This window comes from Corythoichthys intestinalis, chromosome 2 (assembly GCF_030265065.1).
Source record: "Corythoichthys intestinalis isolate RoL2023-P3 chromosome 2, ASM3026506v1, whole genome shotgun sequence".
NCBI lineage: Eukaryota > Metazoa > Chordata > Actinopteri > Syngnathiformes > Syngnathidae > Corythoichthys > Corythoichthys intestinalis.
Genome location: NC_080396.1, coordinates 67,589,700 through 67,610,262, shown reverse-complemented (window position 1 = coordinate 67,610,262; position 20,563 = coordinate 67,589,700). Strand labels below are relative to the sequence as shown.

The following is a 20,563-nucleotide window of genomic DNA, read 5'->3' as shown; positions in this document are numbered from 1 at the left end:
GAGACTTTGTGATCAGATCGGGACAGCTATATAAAATACTACTTTTATTTATAAATAACCGCCGCGTACGGAAGAGGAATGCGTGAACGAAACTGCCTAGTCCTTGGTAAAAAATTAATTGACCCTTAAATAGTGGGTATGGGAGTAGCAACTACTGAAATTATGAATTCTCTAACTGACAATAAGCCTATCACATCATTATGAAAATCTTGTATGATATTCTAATTGGTTAAATTAATTAATTTTAGAAAATGGACAGCCTTTTTAAGGTAATGTAAAAGCAAGTCTGGACCTTGACTAGGCCACTATAAATTTTTCTTTCTTTTTTTTTTTTTTCCCCCAAGCTTTCCAGAAGTGGTCTTGCTTGTGTTTTGGATTGTTGTCCTGCTGCAGAATCCACATCCGTTTCAGCTTGAAATCATGAACTGAGGGTTGATCGCCTTCAAGATTTTGTGGTAGAGAGCAGAATTCATGATTCTATCAATCACAGGAAGTCGTCCAGCCCTGAACTACCAAAGCAGCCCCAGACTATCACACTATCAACAGTGTTGGTACAACATTCTTTTCCTGTAACACTGTGATGTGCATATGTCACATGTAATGAGGCAAGCTTTAAAAAAAAAAAAAAAACTTAAATAAATAAATAATTTAAGAACAAATACTTTTTCATGAGACAAACAATAAATTGCCCTAACATCTATGTACAATTGTATGATCTTTAGTTAACCCTCATTGCAAGTTTTGGGAATATTGTGGAAAACATAAATCTGGAAAACCCACTGAAGATCCCAGTTTTAAACCCTCGACGTTAGAACTCAGCCAAATGTCCTAACCAGTTGTCAATATTTGTGTCACTTCTAACAGAATCAAATCAGTCTGCTCTGCATTTTGCCTGTTTTTCCTCCATTTGCTCCCTTGAACAAACTGATAAACCCCTGTCTCCTTTCTATTCACCATATGTTTTAAGCCAACATATGTTTATACCCCTTCATCATTGTACACCTGCTCAACTACCCACCTAAAATACTCTCCTCTGGTCTGCTGGCCGACAAATAGGCACAAGGTCATGAACGTCATAGAGCCCCTCTTTGCTTCACAAAACACTGCTCGGAAAGAAAAAATGTCTCGGAGAACAGCTGCTGCCCAATTTGTTCATCTGAGACAATCAATGAAAACAATGGTAAAGGACTACAATACTGTTGGCTATTTACAAGAGATTACACTTGCACACACAAGGCGCACACACCACTCCATCCTAACTAATTGGTGACTATTTGTCTCCAAGTCTGGGATTACATGTCCTATTAAATACAGAATTTAAAATGAGCTTTGTTAAATAAGAAAGTACTCCACTTTTAATGAAGTTAATTTATATGGAAATTACACATAATACTGACAATTCACAGAGAGATTTATCCTCGTTCCTTGTAGGGGAGGAATTAAAGGGGAGGGTTTGCTTCTCCTTACTTTTATCCTCGGCATTTTACCTCCTGAGCACACTCGAGATAATCCAGACCATGTATGTTTGAGCTGTAGATGCCTTTCTGTGTGTTTGATGGATAACGTGCCTGTATTTTGTTTTGTGAACTCCCGTCCTTGCAGTGACCCTACAGAGCTGGAGCCGTCCTCTCTGATGCATCATGCTTTCTGCGGCTTGTGAAATGCCATTACTCCGGAGCGGCCACCATATGAGTATTAAGATTCAGATATCTTTATTTTCTGAGAAGTACTCATTCCTCAAGACAGATGAAGACAAACGTCATTCTAGTGTCACAGCAGTCAAGTCTCACAAGGTCATCAGTGGAGGTAAAGGCTATTGTCAAAACACGCACAGATGTATGATGCTAAATGTCAGATGATTTGGTCGATTGGCAGCCAAGGACTAAGACAAGTGAATAAAGCTATATTGGTTGAGAAGACAATGTTTCACTCTTTCTCACTCTGACAGATGATTTATTAATGCAGTTTTGCAGCCATGCCCCTGCAGATGGCGTTTGTCAAACAGGCAAAGAAAAGCTCAGTGATGCCCTCTGGTGGTATTTTGGAAGAAGGATTCAACTAAATCGTAAATCCCAAATGATCGATTCCATCCATTTTCTATTCGATGTATGATCAGTCAACAGTGGATCATAGAAAAGAAGCCTTGGCACTTAAAATGCTTAGGCTAAAGAGTTAAGCAATGAAACAAACAAAAATACTAACAAACATAAGAAAAAGGAAGTGCTTACAGGTTAAAATAATATGAGCGGGATATCCAAAATGGCATTTTCTCTGCATTTATAACGCCACCTTTTTAAATCATTTCCTGCCATTGACAACAATAGACGTTTAATTCATAAACACTCAGAGGACGAGGATGCAAATGACAGTGCTGGGCGTCCAATCTATTATCTTTATGACTGGGACGAGTGGCAGCAATGATTCGCTACCAACCTCTTACAGTCAAAATGGATTGAACGTCTAGCGCCGTCAACGGCTTCAAACGAGTTAACAACTATTTTGGAAAATAATCCAATAAAGCAAAAGGTCCAGTGTCCCAGTTAATTCAACACATTCAAATAAGCTCGAAAGACTTGTTAGGCAACAAAAGTCTTTTATTTAATCACAAAAAAAGACAAAAACGGTGATCGGAACACACAATAATTTGCATAAATATATAATGTATTTATTTATATGTGTATATATATAAAATATATACACCATCAGCCATTTCAGAGACATATTCAAAAAAAGGAAAATGCGTGATCATCGCATAACAAGCAGCCACACAAAAATAAATCCATACAGTAATGAAATAATGAAAAATATTTCAAATAAAGGCAGTTGCAAAGGTCAAGCAAAGAAATAAAAGACAACTCAATTAAATTCAAAGCATCACCAACTTTTAATTCCGAAAAACTGCTGTATAGGGTGAATATATTTTCTTAATGCAGAAGAGGTATTAGGGTAATTATACTTTACACAATTTTATGAGCATCCTGCTAGATCAGTGGTAGTCAAATTATGGCCTGTGTGGGCCACATTACGGCTTGCTCTGTGCTTTCATTTGGCTTACCAAACCAAAATTACTGACAATCATGAAGCTAAGCAGTATATATATGGTGAATACAATGTTTGTTAGTAAATAATAATTAAAATCTTTGTTAGTCCGTGTAAACATTTAAATAATAAATTAAGTTGCATAAACATTATAGATAACATTTTTTGTCTTTATCCTGCCAATCTGTTCATTGTAAAAATTGAATGTAGCACTTGAGAGAAAGTTTAACGTTTGACCACTCCTTCTCAAAATGTTTAAGTATGGGTAGTTCATCAAGCTTAAGTATTGGATTTAAAAGAATTTGAATGTAAAACATTCATTTATAATAATAGTAGCATCTAAGAGACACCCCAATATAAAAATAGCTTTAAAATCTGACACATATTATAGTGTAGTGTTTATTTTATACCTTTGCTCCTTCTTCCATTTTACGAATTTATCAAACAGTTTCTATCTGAGCTGTACAATTCCCGATAAAGTAAATTAAACCAAGAAAATAGGATTCATATTTTTATGACTTCCCCTTTTTGTATCAAAACAAATGGTCCGGAAGAGGAAAGGTGGCCCAACAGGACCATTTGAGTGCTGTCTGCTGAAACAGCGTAACACAATCAGATACTTGAAATTTGCATGGGACCTAATGAGGCAGGATTTCACTGACAGATTCTGACAAACCATACATTGCACACAGATTATCATTTGTCTTCCCAAAAGACAAGTAACAGCTAGATTTGCCACCAACCTAACTCTGGCAAAGTTTATTCACACACATGTAGAATAAGCCAAACACGCCCCGAAACACTTCCCATTGCGCCACAGGATGGAAGTGGGGTAACAGTTTATGCCTCGTTGCCCCATAATATTAAAAGAAACAATTGTGAAACAGAAAAAAAACAAGCGGAACAAATTATACAACTCACTGACATTATAGCAGTACTTCTCAAAAAGTGCCCCCCCCCCGCACAGGGTTGGCGTGGGTGCCGCATGTGACCTCAGGGAACATACATTTTTGCCGTACTAGAATAAAGTGTAATTGCACATCCACTCAGTGAGTGGCAGTGATGCTCTCATTTTCAGAATGCGTGCAGTATTTTTTAACCAAACAAGAGCACACAGAAAAGAGCACTGGAGATGTGAAGAGCTAAGACACGGAAATATGGCAAAGAGTATGTAGAGTTTGGCTTTTGGCTCTGACTTTTAATAGAGTGGGAGACGAGGAAAGGCAAGTCTGTTCACTGTGTCTAAAAATGTTTGCAGTGGACAGCAGGAAGCCAAATCAATTAACATGTCACTTAAAGACATTAGACCCCAATCACATTGATAAGCCGCGTCATTTTTTTCAACGAAAACGTACCGAAAATTGCCAACAATAGTCCCGCTTTGTTTCCTCCTGTTACATCAGTAAACCAGCGAACACTATTAGCATCATATAGTGGCACACCAAGTTTCTCAGTGCAAAATAACCCCACACTATAGCAAAGGAGCTGATACTGCCAGAAGCAAAAATAAAAATTGTCCTTCTGTCCAGTGACACTGTCGTTTTTGTTCAATTAATCTTTGTTTTTTTGGTCAAATTTTTTGGCATATTGTCCTCATGAGTTAATGTTGCTGACAAATGTACCTTGAGTGTATTTTTACAGTTTCTTTTTATTTCAGGCAAATTGATGCACTTTGTCTTATCTGTTACAAACAAAACAATGTTAATACAGTTATATTTTATTGTACGTTGATCAATTACTTTTTTCTTTAATATTAATTACAACATAACAGTGTTATGCAGAGGTATATTGGTAATAATAATTTTATAGACAAATGATACAGTGGGGGAGACGTTTACGTCTTCTTTGGGGGGAGGGCATAACAGAAAATAATTGAGAAGCACTGCATTATAAGGACACTTGAAGAAGGATTGTATTGTTTGGATTAACTGAGCACAGTTGCTATGTACCGCTGTAATTGCTGGTTAGAATAACCATCAATAGTCTGTGATAAAAATAAATAACCCTCTTGCAGCAGTTGTAAAAGGCCACTGAATGCTTCTGTTTGTTTGTGTGTATATGTGAGAGAGTGATAGAAAGGGTAGCAAACTATATTGAGTTCAAACTCCCATGCATTGACGTTACCGTACAAAAACGCCGAGTTGCAGCCTTCTTTGCTCAAGTGTCTGCTCATGCTGACAGTTGTATTTAACGGAATGCATACAGTGGAGATACAAAGGTTACAGCACAGCTTCAATTTGCGGACGGTCCCGAAGCAGTGTGAAGCCGAGAACCAGGCGAGTGAGACTTCAGTAAAACAAGAAAAAGTGCCTCAATCCAGCATTGGATTTCAAAGGCACTGGCCATCCACAATGGCAATAACAGATCATTAGGTCACAATTTTGACACAGTGCCTATACACCACTACTTCTATTCACAGGATGTGTGTATCTAACATAATCATAATTTATGGTGCTGTGCAATAAAGTCATTTTGGACATGAGCCAGCAGCCTTTGGCAGTTAAACTCAATTAAGGCCTAACAAAAACAAAACAAACAACAACAAAAAAAAAACACCCCAAAGCGTATCAACCGACGAACCCTGTACAGTTGTGTAAATTAACACTTCACATTAAGTTGCATTATGATGAATGTAAGGAATAATCAACATAGGATCATGGTTGCACACAAAAGGACACTTTTTGAGGAGTGAAATCTATTCAGTTTAAAGCATCAGATCCAACTCTCCCTGCCAACTTCTAATCAGCAGAGAACCAAGTAACTTGCAGTGAATGTCTCACAAAGGGAATCTCAATACCAAAAAGACAGCTACGTGAGTTTTTTTTGTGTGTGTAATTTAGATTAGAGAGCAGTTGACACTATGCTAAATTGTGTATATAACATACAGCATGTCACTGTGTCAGCTTATTCTCAACTTCACAGTCTTCATGAGTTTTTAACTCTTCTCATCCGTGGTGATGTTTTATCGTCAGGCTTCACAATTCCATTGACAGCACCTGATGATGAAACAAGTAATGAGAAACATCAGTTTTCAGAGCAGTGTATTCCCTTCCCGAGCTGCAAATATACGTTCTTTAAATACAGTTGTACCTCTACTTACGAACGTCTCTACATATAGAATTTTCAGTTTAAGACACGCCTCAACAGGAAAATATTGCCTCTTGTTACAAAAGAAATTTCAGGATACGAAAGGCAAAAATACAGTATGGCTGCTACTCGCAGCTCCCAGAGTTTACTGACCGTAAAATACTTATGGCTGCTCTGCCATTGGCTATTGCCTAGCATCCCTGGAATCCAATTGGCTATGAGGAACCTCTACTGTATGTGTATGTGTTTATTCCAGCATCTTCTTCATTTGCCCCTCTTGTTCCGACAACTTTATATGAGTGCATTAACTTTTATTCTTTACTCAATTCTAGGTTTTTTTTCACAATATGCACAACTCTGATTTAACTTTTATTGAGAAATAATCTAATTGTAACATGTATTTGTCACGTAATGTGATGCATTTCATGCATTATAAAATATTTATGTCTGAATTTTGAGGGGCTTGGAACAGATTAGGGCATTTACATGGAAAACGCATCTCTACTTACAGAATTTTCAAGTTACGAAACTACTTCCAGAAACAATTACTTTCCTAAGTTACCAGGTGCCACTGTCTCTTAGTAATAGGATTTAATAAAGAAATAATACAATTAGAGGCTGTGTAATGTGGTCAGCAAGAAACAAATATGTTTTCTACTACTGTATGTAAAGAAAATATATTAAAAAAACTACAGTAAATAATAGTTTTTACCGATGTCACGATTGTCACATAATCACCCCAACGAGAACCGCCTGCCATACTGGCAGTTTAACATACAGTACTGTGTATGCATTAAAAATCAAATGTCATGTTTACTTTGGTAAATACTATCAAATAAGGTTAGCCTCCCCACTCTTTGCTTACAGAAAATACTTTTTGTGTTTGTATTTTTCAAACATTTGGTTGGCGTGGACATCCGTAGACTTTGCTACTATGCCTAAAACTATAGAATGTAAAAAAACATAAGACACTGAAAAAGAACAAGTCCAGTGTATTAAAATTATAGCTCCACTAAAGGATATGTCTATAGAGAGTTCACTTTTTGCCTGTACGCTGTTACCTCACCTATGTGGGTCCAAAAGTAGGAAATAATTTGTTTACAGTCGTCCCGTTGGGATCCCCCATCTGATGCGCTTACGACGGAGCCAACGTTTGGGGGAATAAAATTTCTCTTAAAAAGCTGCTAAAAATGATGATTGAAGGACATTGTAAAGATGTAGCGTGATGCATGAGTACTGTATAATTCGACTACGCATATGCTTTGTTTAACGGCCGGTATGACGGCACATTATTTGAAAACCCTCTATAGACATTCCCAGTATCCTGAGCAAACATTCAATATACTAGTAGTTCATATAAGTTTCATAAAAGTCTATAAACTTCTATGTACTTGTACGGCAAAACCGATGCAGCCTTTTCTCGTACAAGTATCTCCTCCGTGTAAGGTTGGCATTGCTGACTAGATCCTGAGAATCACTCACCCCTTGTCAGCTCCCTTTTGTGAGGTTTGCTCTTTGGGCTGGCTGTTTTCTTTTTTGAGGCCTGGTTCTGGCTGTGTTCTCTCCACTTCTTTAGCTGGAAATTGATGAACTTCCACATCATCCAAGCTTGAGTCAGGCAGATGGCTGCCAAACATGACATCCTACAGGGACACCAATTAAAGATGTTAAATGCTGAAAGTGAAGAAAAAGACTAGACAACCAGGGCCCAAGAGTATACAGTGAGGAACAGAAGTATTTGCACCCCTTGTGATTTTGCAAGTTCACCCACTTAGAAAATAGGTAGAGGTCTGAAATTTCAATCATAGATGCATTGCAGAGACATAATCTTCACAAAAAAAAATCCAGAACTCACATTGTATGATTTTTAAAATATTTATTTTTAATTTATTTGTAATTTACTGGGGTTCATAAGTATTTGTAACCCTGAGAAAATCAGTGCTAATATTTAGTGCAGAAGCATTTGTTTGCAATTACAGAGGCCAGACGCTTTCTATAGTTTTGGCCCATTCCTCCACACAAATCTTCTCTAGATCTGTCAGGTTTCGGGGGTGTCGTTGAGAAACACCTAGTTTCAGCTCCATTCAAAGATTTTCTATTGGATTGAGGTCTGGACACTGGCTAGGCCACTCCAGATCCCTAATATGCTTTTTACACAGCCACTCCTTGGTCAGCTTGGCTGTGTGCTTCTGATTATTGTCGTGTTGGAAGATCCTGCTACGACTGATCAATCAATCAATCAATCAATCAATCAATCAATCAATCAATCAATCAATCAATCAATCAATCAATCAATCAATCAATCAATCAATCAATCAATCAATCAATCAATCAATCAATCAATCAATCAATCAATCAATCAATCAACTTTATTTGTATAGCACATTTAAAAAATCTGCCAAGCAGACCAAAGTGCTTTACATACCATAAAACAGCAAAATAAATTAACTTTCAAAGATAAAACAAACACAAAAATCAAATAAACGGTCATTGCACATTAAAAGCTGAAGAAAAATAAAATGTTTTAAGGCGTGATTTGAAATCCGTAAGTGAAGGGGCCTGTCTAATAGTAAGTGGTAATTGGTTCCACAGCCTGGGCGCCATCACTGCAAATGCACGGTCACCCCTAAGCTTCAGCCTTGATCTTGGGACTTCTAGAAGCAGGTGGTCAGCTGATCTGAGGGTTCAGGTTGAACTGTAAGGCTGAAGCAGTTCTGACAGATATGGCAGCGCAGGATTATTCAAACATTTAAAAACAAATAATAATATCTTAAAATGTATTCGGTAATGTACTGGGAGCCAGTGAAGAGATGCTAAAATCGAGGTGATATGTTCGCGCCTGCGGGTTTTAGTTAGGAGTCGAGCAGCTGAGTTTTGCACAAGTTGCAGCCTGACCGACGCCTGCATACAAAGAATTACCATAATCCAGCCGAGTTATGACAAAAGCATGGCTCAATTTTTCCAAATCAGAGCGTGAAACAATAGATTTCACCTTAGCAATCTGGCGAAGCTGATAAAAACAGTCACGTACAACGCAAGAAATCTGCTTCTCAAATTTAAAATCAGAATCAAATTGGACCCCTAGATTTTTGACACAGTTCTTAAGAAATGGAGACAATGAACCGAGGTCAACATTCAGGCAGGCCTAGCTACTTGGTCTGAACACCATGACTTCAGTCTTGCTGTTATTCAAACTTAAAAAATTAAGTGAAAGCCACGACTTTATGTCGTTGAGGCATTCAATGAGTTGACAGAACGTGCCATTTCTTTAAGTCTCTGACTGAGGGAAGGAAGTTGTGGCCCAAAATCTGACCATACATTTCACCATTCATCCTCTGCTTTATACAGCACAGTTGTCCTGTCCCCTTTGCCGAAAAGCATGAGGTTTCCACCCCCACACTTCACAGTGGGGATGGTGTTCTTGGGATTGTACTCATCCTTCTTTTTCCTCCACACATAACGAGTAATGTTTGCACCAAAACGTCATACTTTGGTTTCATCTGACCAGGTAACTTTCTTCTATGACCACTCTGCATTATTCAAATGGTCCCTGGCAAATTCAGACGGGCCTTCACATGTACTGGCTTCAACAGGGGAACCTTCTAAGTAATGACAGATTATAAACTATTACACCATAGTGTTCTACTGACAGCAGCCTTTGAAACTGTGCATCCTGCTCTCTTCTGGTCACTGACCAACTCCTGTCATGTAGTTCTAGGCTGAGCCCTCACCTTTCTCATCATGAGGAGAGATTTTACATGGAGCCCAAGTCTGAGGTAGATTATCAGTCATGTTTAGCCTTTTCCATTTTCTAACAATTGCTGCAACTGTTGATTTATTCTCACCAAGCTGTTTTCCAATTATCTCATAGCCTTTTCCAGCTTTGTGGAGCTCAACAATTTTTTCTCTGGTTTCTTTTGAAAGCTCTCTGGTCTTGCCCATGCTACTAGTTGGATTATGACTGACTGTGGGGTGCACAGGTGACAGTTATGAGCTCAAACGGGTGGTGTGGGTGGGTGGTTACTCATGCGGTAAAAGTACACTTTTTTAAAGGTAGACTCTTTGAATGTCATAATTATTGCCGATTCTGAGGGGTACAAATACTTATGAACCCCAGTAAATTCCAAATATATTATTGAAAAGTCATACAATGTGAGTTCCGTATTATTATTATTATTTTTTTAAGATTATGTCTCTATGAGTGGAAATGATTCAAATGATTGAAACTTCAGACCTCTACCTATTTTCCAAGTGGGTGAACTTGCAAAAACACAAGGGGTGCAAATACTTCTGCTCCTCACTGAATATATTATTACCTCCATGAACAGGTTTCATTAAATTAAAATGAAATATTTAAATACGTATGCACATTTTATATATATAAAATGAAATATATTTTACACTCAAATTATAGGTATCTAATACCTAACAAAAATTTAACTGTTCTATCCAAACCTCCACACTAATGTTGAGAACTCCAAAATGTGTCATAGATTTGTTTGACAAACCACTATGGCAGTAGGTCTTACCTTATGGTGAGCACATTAAAGTTGCCTTCTACAAGAGAAAATCCTTGGTTTTTTGTCCGTGGCAACCCAAAGCCAAATGTCAGGACCGAAAGAGTGAGTGTGAGGAGGCGAGCGATGACAAAAAGCAAAGCCCACAGAGTGAAACTGTAAGAAGAAAACAGAATGACATGTATTCGTGGATGAGCGATCTTATTCCATAAATAACAGGGTATTAGTTGTTTGAATGATACCCTTTCTGTTTGTTCTCATCACTGAAGTAGAAGAGGCGTGAGGCGTGAAACAGGAGCTCCACCAAATAGTGAGGGACCAGCAACACCACACCAAGTCGGTAGAGGCTGAACCAATAAGAGTTTGCAAAGGATAAGAGAAAATGTCAATGATTACTGGCTCATTCTACCAGTGGTCTAGTTATCTGTCTGATAACCATCACAAAATTAAAGTTTTGGTGGGTGATGGCTTAAAAATGACAAGTCCTGTACCTGGTTAAGTCCAGTAAATCTGCAATATCGTGCCATAAATTGAATTCACGTGACGTTTAAAATTGGGTGGCATGGGCAATTTATTGTAAGTTTGAAAGACAATCAGCCGAACTGAATGAGAAGATTAAATCTAAAATGTTGAAACATAAATGGGATGTAAACTTAAATAAAATGAACTATGTTGGTCTAGGTTTAAATATCTATGTGTAGATCAGCATTACTTCTAAAATAATATTACTCAAGTAAAAGCAGTCATCCAAAAAATTCACTCAAGTACAAGGAAAAGCATTGTGAAAAGAATACTAAAGTAATGAGTAAATGCTGATAATGCAATTTATTTTTTAAAACAATAGTATATTTTTTCCTCGGCACATCATCTATACGAGCTGTTATTATTATACCAGTATATTATGACTATTAGTCATTATTATAACCTACTAGTACTGTATATGGCCAAAAAAATACAGAAAACTCATCGGATTCTGATTAGAAAAATCTAGAGAAATGAAACCACCAGTCCCTAGAGCATGAGAGTCCTCTAGTGGAGGAAACATATTTCCTACTATGAAATTAAAATCACCATCTCCAGTTTTCCGTGGTCTATCGGTGCTAGAAAAAGCTGGGAGAGAGTTTAAAATGTGCGCTTTGATAGCCCCCCCACATGGTATCCACTGGTAAATATAATTAGCTAAAGATAGCACCAGTATGTTCATAGGTAGCATAGGCATGTAATGTTTGTTCTTCTCCTCTTCTGTCTACCTCCTTTTTTCTGTCCCTACATAACCCCTGTTTATTGCTTTCTCCTAATAAATAAAACATAATGAACAACACATATGGGAGTATTTTGCACTGTTAATAACCAATATTTATTACTGAATGCTATAACATGTCACTTTACCTATACCACTGCGGCAGTCTTCAAATGGACACATACTTTAAACTGAAATCTGTTTTTTTGCACCGTTAATAACCAATATTTATTACTGAATGCTGCTATCAAATGTCATCTTTCCTATACGACAAGAGTATCACTATTAAAAGTCATTGACTCCCCACTGATGCATTTCATATTGTGTTTTATCTTGTGTTGTGTAAATATAGGCTATATATATTTTTTCTTTTGCATATTGTATATACTTTTCAATCCATTCTATGTGTAAGTGTGTGTGCACTCTCATGACACTTTGTGTGAAGACAATAAAGGCGTTCTGTTCTAGTCTAGTCTAGTCTAGTCTAAAGTCACTTACAAGTGATAACATTAAAACTGTTCAGACCTTAAGGACAGTCATGATTCCTATTCTCCGTGACTAAGCACCTGACCAGGACAGGTCAAAAGAAAAAAAAAGTGCACTTCGACAGTGGTCTATGTGAAAAGAGAAGCATTTCTTCTTCATACATCTACTCAAGTTCAATTATCAAGCATGGCGTGGTAAAACTAATCTTAGAAGTACATTTTTCTCACAAAAGTTACTCAAGTAAAACTGATCTAGTTAATGTAACATGCTACCACCCACCTCTGTTTTTGGGTGTAAAAACGATCAATCATGTATTCATGGGGACCCAGTGCAGGTGGACTTTGAAAAAATAGTGTTTCTTTGAATGTCAAATGAAAGTCTTTGCTGTGATTTACTGTATTATGATCGTTTATAACAACTGCTATGTTTCCTGCATTGCAGTCTTTATGTTGTTTCTACTTGATAAGCCCTGTTGAATTCTAAAAAAAAAAATACTATAAATATTTTTAAAATCGTGAACTGAGGTTTTGGGTCATTTTGCATCCGTCTTAATGGAACTGTTTTGAGAAGCAATGGCATTATTCTAAATCTAGTTAATTGAAATCATATGGTGGAGTATATCCACTTTTACTCACTTTAAGATGTAGGCACCAGTGATATGGACAACATAAAGGCAAATGTAGTTGAGTTGGCGGGGGATGTCTTCCTGACAACAGAACATATATCAGACGAGTTAGTAACACAACACTTGGTAACTTGCACCCAAATTAAGAAGGATTTTTCTAGAAATACTGTATATGTCTTTCTAAGCATCAATTAAAAGTCAGTCAACAGTGACATATCAAGTACACCAGAAATTTGACAAAGGCCAACATTAACATACTTTACAGTGAAGTCAGACTATTCACAGGCAAAAGCCATTATTTTAATGGTTAAAACGTGGATTCAGCCTTGAAAACTTTACATACATAATGACTTGTATAGTATGCTAACATACAGATCGTTTACAAATGAGCCTTACCTTGCGTACTTTTTGGAAGTACAGCTCAGGAAGTGCATGAAGCCAATAGGCAATTTGGCAAATGTAGAAAAACTTGACCTGAAAACTATGGAGAGGAGATATTATGCATATAGTGAACTGTGGCACCATTTGTGTGCATGAGTGGTGCATTATATTTTTATTTCTGAATATCTAAATACCAAGTGTGACATGAAATGAAATATGTACAAGTACGTACACCATGTGAGTGTGGGGGTAACCTTCCCAGAGGAAAGTGGGATTTTTTGCAAAGTCCTCCTATCAAAAACATAAGATAGAAAGAAAAGATTATACTAAATGACTGTATATTGCAAACAAATGAAGAGATGTGCTTTTACCGCTGTCAAGATGCTGCATCCCCAAATGAAGGAAAACAAGTAAAATGCTGCCAATTGCCCTGATTCATTGAACTTGCTGTGTTTGGTCTTTGACAGATGCAACCTTCTGTTCATTTTCTGGAACCAAACAAGACAATAATCAAATGTCACATGATAGTGCGATATACTTATAAAACGCAAAAAAAGGAGCTTATTGTGTTGCGTCTAAAGTGAATAATTGAATGTAACAGGTGACACAGTGCGATTGGTGAGCTTGTATACTCACATCAAGTATATACTCTTGTATCAGGGCATGAAGAATAACGATAATTAGTAAGTAAAAAAACACAGTGGCCACATCTTTAGGACCATAATGGTAAAGGTTCACTGGATCATTCTTTTCATCTAGGAAAAAAAACAGACAAATAAAATTAAATAAACCTTTTACCTTCTCAACCTTTACTCTTGAGCGGAGATGACAGACATCAATGCTTCAACTCACCAAGAACTTGTGTGACATTGTACTGGACTGTAATGAACATGATGGCAAACTTTGCCGTGATCTGGAATGGAAAGAAAATGTTGATGGACTAACTCGTCAGAGAACATCGGAAACCATATGAACAGTATTTCTAACACACTAATAAATCACTTTTTACTGTACCCCATTCGTATACTGAATATTTACTCTTGAGCTTACATTTTGGACAATACCGTGTTGTCTCTGTGCTTGCGAGGGCTTGCTCTAAGTACTTTTGGGGTATTGTTTCCTGCCGTATTCCAAAAATATATATCTCTGGGGTTAATGACCTTAATTTGGCAAGCGGTGTTTAGTGAGTATCTGTGCCCTGTGATGCTCTACATTTCGTCCAGGTTTCACCCCATCTGCTCTCACAAGAAAATGGACGGATATCTAATATGTCGCTGTCACTGAACTGCTACTCTATGATGTGTTCATTTAAGGTGGCCTTTTTTGATGATGCTTTAAAATTTAAATGCAGTAGGCATGTGCTGGTATGAGATTCTGACGGTAGGATAACCTTAAGCAAAAATATCGAAAGCAAAAAGTATAACAGTATTGCAATTACAGCTCTAAAATGTGTTACTTTGAGATATCTGGGTTAAAAAAACAACTTTTTTCCATTGAACAGGATTTTTATTTTTCAAAACGTACTACCAAATTGGAACAAAAGTGTAATGTTAAGTTAAAATAATTTTTAAACAATATATATATTCTAAATAAAATCAAAATAAATGCAGTCATTTAGGTGAGCGTAAACCCACAGCTTAACATTATTATCATCAGAACAAAATAATTGAATTATTTTCAATAAAAAGCACATGTGTATGACTCGTATCGTGTTTACATTATACACATAAAGTTGTCAGAGAGAAATAAACACGTTTTACCACCGCTAGACACAAGAAACATGCTGGAGTTACCTCTCGTATTTGGTGGGAAACGTTCATGATAGTGTTTACTAACCTTTAATTTTATACAAATGCCAAATCATATTGGAAGTATTGCCTCCTTGGCAGCCAAACATGTTTTACATGTTGGTTGGCCCTTCTCCTCAAAGCCACGGCCGTCTGTAACTTTTCTGTTGCCGAAGTATTACAATACCAGCAATTTCGTTATCTTCCATAGGGGGAAAAAGTTCAGGAGTTTCACCACAACCAGCCACAGCAAGGCTGCCTCACTGACACTGAGCGACAACCAGTGGGCAAGGGTTGAGCCTTGCAGCTGCAAGCGAGGGATTTCTCCCTGCATTTATTGTACATAAAAAAAATAGCTCATACCTTAGGGACGGTATGACAGAACATTTTTGCAGTAGTAGTAGTCTGTGTGCAGCTTATATAATAGAGTTAATTTATTTCCCCCTCAAAATAACTCAAAATATAGCAATTAATATCTAAACCCCTGGCAACAAAAGTGAGTCCCCTATGAAAAAATGTACATCCCTAAATGTCCAAATTGAGTACTGCTTGTCATTTTCCCTCCAAAATGTCACGTGACTCGTTACAGGAATGCTGTCCGCATTGCTGCAGAAATGTAATGGTGTTATACTTGTATAGCGTTTTTCCACCTTTCAAGGTGCTCAAAGCGCTTACACTGCATCAGAGGTTGCGCTAGACATTTTCGTTGTCTGTCATTTTGACTGACAGGGTCATAAAGATCCGGTCATAGTCTATTTTTACCTGTCACTTAAATTTTTAAAATGATAATGATGACATATTCAATAGTATTTAGCATTCATTCATTTTTAATTAATATTGTAACGCTTGCTTGGTGGCGAAAAATTAGACACGGAAGTCGTGGTATTTTTCTCCCTTTTTACTCTGCTTACCGCCAACAACTCCGCCCCCAAAGAAAAAGAGGCAACGATATAGACCCCAATCACCAACGTCACACAATGATCTTAATTGTGGTTGTCAGCCCAAAATCTTCTAAATATATATTAAATGCATCTTACCAGATATAAAAAGATTACTACATAGTCTGTGGTGATCGTTTGGTGCCCAGATTTCTTGTCGAATTACAGCAGTCCATCTCGCTCTCATCTTCGGGTCTCTCAGAATACGGTAGAACTTCAAGTCTCTCCGTCTATCTTCTCTGTTACAGCAACCAACCGCCACACACGCCTTCACCATTTTGATTATTAATATTAACGAGCAGAAAAACATGCCGTAATAGGAGGCATGTACGTAGCGGTAATGTGTAAACATGACGAGCTGACACACAATATGGCGGCTCCGGTCAGGGGGGCGGAGTTGTGACGTCATGTGATTGGGGTCTATACACAGGCAGCAATCTTGTCCATCAATTGGATGACGCGCTGGCACACCGGGTGCACCAATAAGAACCTCGCGTTGATGTGTCAATCACGGTGCCGCCGCCAGACCCCGGTGACGCTACAATATTCTGACAGAAGAGCCAACGACGTCATGCATTAAGAGAGACAATAGCTAATTAATATGCTAACTCGCCACCCTGTGGTCTGGGGTGTGAATTGCAACCTGTCAAAATGACGGACGGACTTCAGTTTTTTCCATCACCGTTTTAAAAAACCGGTCAACGACGGAAAATATCCGGTTAACGTGACCCCTGCACTGCATTGCCATCTACCTACTGGTGGCGCAGCACCAGGAGCAATGTGGGGTTCAGTATCTTGCTCAAGGATACTTAGCCGAGTTCATCAGGGCAGAGAATTGAACCCACAACCTCTGGGTTGGGGGACAACTACTCTCCCACTGAGCCACGCCATCCCATTGAAGAGGTGGGGGGTCAGCCTGTCAGTGCTCAGACCATATGCCGCACATTACATCAAATTGGTGTGCATGGCTGTCACCCCAGGAGGAAGCCTCTTTTGAAGACGGTACACAAGAAAGCCCACCCGTCTAATCAGACCATAGGACATGGTTCCAGTAATCCATGTGCTTTGTTGACATATCATCAGCAAACTGTTTGCGGGTTTTCTTTTGTGATGCACTGTAACTCAGTAACAGTTAATAGATGAATCATTGGTGATTAGTTCTCCAGGGTTTAGCCACCACACCACGACACTAAAGATTTTTAGAATAATTTTAGAAAATAGACTTGTTTTGATTGGTGGAGCATTGGTAATTACCATTAAATCCTAACTTTATACTATACTATACTATACTATACTATACTATACTATACTATACTCAGGGGTGCACATAAGTGGTCGGCATGCGCGCATGCGTACTGGACATAGACAAACGCGCTGGCCCTCAACGGCTTCCATACGCTTTGCGTACCGATGGCTGTGTAAGATGTGCTTTAATGCTTTTGCACACTAACAGTATTTACAATAATTAAACCAATTATGTGTGTTTAAAACTAGGTGTTATGATTATGTTTTAACAGTCTATTCGCTTGTGCTTTTGTGCTTACACAATGAAAAGAGTAAGGTTTCTGTATTCAGTAAACGTCACCATAATGTTTCATTCTGGTTTCTGTTCTCAGTAAACGATACCATAACAGCTAAACGAAACTTACGCATGCGCAATGAATGCTCTCCCACTTGTCAATAAAAGACGCGACCCCCAGGAAGGGGGCTGAGAGAGGCTTATTGTGAGCAAACGTGCTACACTGTCAGCCTTCTCCCTGGTGGCCGCCAGTGTTAATTTTGTCTATGTCTCAAGTCTGATCTTTCCTCCGTCCTTTCCTAGGTCTTTGTTGTTTTCTTAGTTCAAGTATTAAGTTTAGACCTAACAGCTCACCACTGTATTTGCGGCAGACACGAGAAAATCACTTCTCAAAATGTCAAAGAGGCAGGCCCCACTGAGTAATTATTTCCGTGTTCCCCCATCAAAAGACAGACAGACGACAGAGACGTCACCGGAGCTAACGGAAAAAAGGACTTTTGCTGAAAAGTGGCTGCTGGAGGTACCATGGCTAGAAGCAAATGATGCTCGCACGGAAATGTGGTGCAACATTTGCCGTGAGAATCCCAATGTCGTTAATAAGAGCAGCACATTTTATTTAGGGTCAAAGAATTTTAGCCATCCAAATGTTGAAAAGCACGAAAAAAACAGAGCATGTGGCAATTAAGCAAACTATCGATGTCAGACAGGACCCCACTTGCCCTATGGACAAGTGGCGGAAAAAAGTTATTGAAGAACAGCGCCATGCACTGACAAACGTGTTTTTGCTCACATTTCACAAAGCTAAAACATGCACGTTCAATGAGCTCTTATGAGGAGGACATCCCACTTTTACAAAGGCTTGGAGTTAATGTGGGAGCCGCATATGAATGCCCTTTATTTTGAATTAGTGCTTTTATGTTTATTTCTTTACATTTCACTTCAAAGTAATGGCAATTTTGTTGTGCCACATTGATAATCAAGCATTAATTGTTAATACAATTAATTAAAGGTAATTGGCTCTAAGTAAAGCTTGTCATAATTTTATCGCATCAGGCGGGTCGGCTCTCAAGCTCAATGAGGACCAAGTCACATCTCCAGGTCCTCCTCTGAGAACCTGGGCAAAAAAATATGTGCACCCCTGACTATACTATACACTTTTTCTAAATTGGGAAATAAAAACATCCTGTGTTTTCTGTGCATTTTATTTATTTATTTATTTATTTATTTTTTGACTGCAGTTAATCACACCTACTGAAAATAGTGGTGATAAGTCACATGCACTATTCTGTCATGCAAGTTACAATGCAACACTTTTACAGTATGTGTGTTAATGCAATTATTGTATAGCATATACACAGTATTTTTTTTTTTAAAACAACTCTATCACTCCTAGACAGGCCGCCGACAGAATGGTATCCATGTGCTGCCAATGCCATCTTCGCAGGAGCTAAGAGGCTAATAAACACGCCTGCATCCACACAGTACCTCAAACATCAGGCCCAGGAGGATGATCATAGCCAGGCACGACACCATGTCGGCGTGGTTCTGGATCACAAATTCGTGGCTGAGCACCGGCGGGCTCTTGTTCTTCTTGCGGAGACCCATGGCTAACAGGCGGGACCGGGGCTTTCAGCCTCCTCCTGCACCGGGATGCCACGACCCGCACCGCTGCTAGCCTGCGCCGAGCAGCCGGTGGATATTTGCGTCTCTTTAGGACCGATCGCTCATCCACAGTCCGTACACGAAGTGGTCCACTGCTCATGTGTTCCAAAACTTCGTACCGAAACTAACATAAACCATAGCTTAGAAAACCGAACCTTTTATCCGTTTTAACCCACAGGTGGGAAAAGCCTGCTGTGGCCCTTTCACTCCCACAGCCCATTCATGCACCGCCTATGCCATTGACGTAAAAGGAGAACCCAAAACAAAACATTCGTGCTGTTTGTAATGGACGTATGCCACACATTTATACACATAAATATATTGTTTCATTATACAAATACATATTAGTATATTTTGGTGTTTTATTTCGTTTAATCGTGTGCGTCTTATTTCAATTAATTTATCGTCTTTTACATTTTAGTCACAATTAGTAAATGTAAGGACTGCTTCCAAGGAAATAATAATAATAATCAAATAAACTATTTTTGACATTTTATATATCGATTTATCGTGTCATATACCGTATAAAATGGCTGACACAATAGAAATAAACTAGTCGTGGCCCCCAATAACATTCTAAAGATAAAAAATAACATTCAAAGACGTGCCTTATAAAGGGTTAAAATATTATGTAAGTTCAGTTCAACTGACGGATCCTACAGTAAGTGGCATCTTTTAGTTTAGTCCAACTTCAAAATAACTTCAAAGTAAATATGCAAATAAACGATCGACTTGGTCAGTATTTTATTGAACTACGGTTCCCTAGCAAAAAGAATATTTATCTCATCAAAAAAGTTACCCATCAATTTTGAGTGATAGTAGTGTTTTTTTTATTTTTGTTTTTGTTTTTTTAACAAACTTTATTTACACAAAAACAAATACAAATAATGGGCGAACAATTCACAGACACTCAACAGATTTACAACAACAACAACAACAACAAAAATAATAAATAAAATGGTCGGGGTCATTTTTAACACAAGCCGTACTGTTTGCAAAGTCTTTTGGTCCTTATAGCTTTGGGTTTCAAAGAAAAACTTAAATCGTCCAAATATAAAGAAAACAATTTCCCAAAAACATGAAAATTTGGTCTTTGGCATATTTTACACAGTGAATATGAAATGTTGCCAATATTAAAATAAGATTTACAACATATCTTTTATCCATTTCTGGTTCTTCAACGTTGGATAGGCCAAACAAAATATGTCTAAAAACAATTTTCAATGATGGCACAACTTTGGAATTTATATAATTGTTCAGGTCAACCCAAAAGATATGGGCG

The 20,563-nt window shown here is 38.0% G+C and overlaps 1 protein-coding gene across 1 annotated transcript; it reads right to left on the bottom strand.

Moving 5' to 3' along the window:
* Positions 1 to 2,584: 2,584 nt before the first annotated feature.
* On the bottom strand, positions 2,585 to 19,526 carry zgc:113278 (Translocating chain-associated membrane protein 1-like 1-like). Its single transcript, XM_057830549.1, has 11 exons — positions 19,105 to 19,526; positions 14,228 to 14,288; positions 14,012 to 14,130; positions 13,747 to 13,863; positions 13,608 to 13,666; positions 13,391 to 13,475; positions 13,005 to 13,075; positions 10,886 to 10,990; positions 10,656 to 10,799; positions 7,609 to 7,769; positions 2,585 to 6,035 (listed from the first exon to the last, which is right to left on the bottom strand). Exons 1-11 carry the CDS (start codon positions 19,222 to 19,224, stop codon positions 5,965 to 5,967), a joined length of 1,113 nt encoding a protein of 370 aa, XP_057686532.1. The 5' UTR covers positions 19,225 to 19,526; the 3' UTR covers positions 2,585 to 5,964.
* Between the last annotated feature and the right edge of the window lie 1,037 nt (positions 19,527 to 20,563).

Bases quoted from the DNA above. Each gene is read 5' to 3' on its own strand.
- zgc:113278 (XM_057830549.1), bottom strand. From the start codon at position 19,224: ATGGGTCTCCGCAAGAAGAACAAGAGCCCGCCGGTGCTCAGCCACGAA. The intron at 10,991-13,004 runs GTGAGTAAAAGT...TTATTGGTTCAG, and splicing joins ACTGGTGCCTACATCTTAAA to CCTCTACCGACTTGGTGTGG. The intron at 7,770-10,655 runs GTAAGACCTACT...GTGTCCCTGTAG, and splicing joins TTTAATGTGCTCACCATAAG to GATGTCATGTTTGGCAGCCA.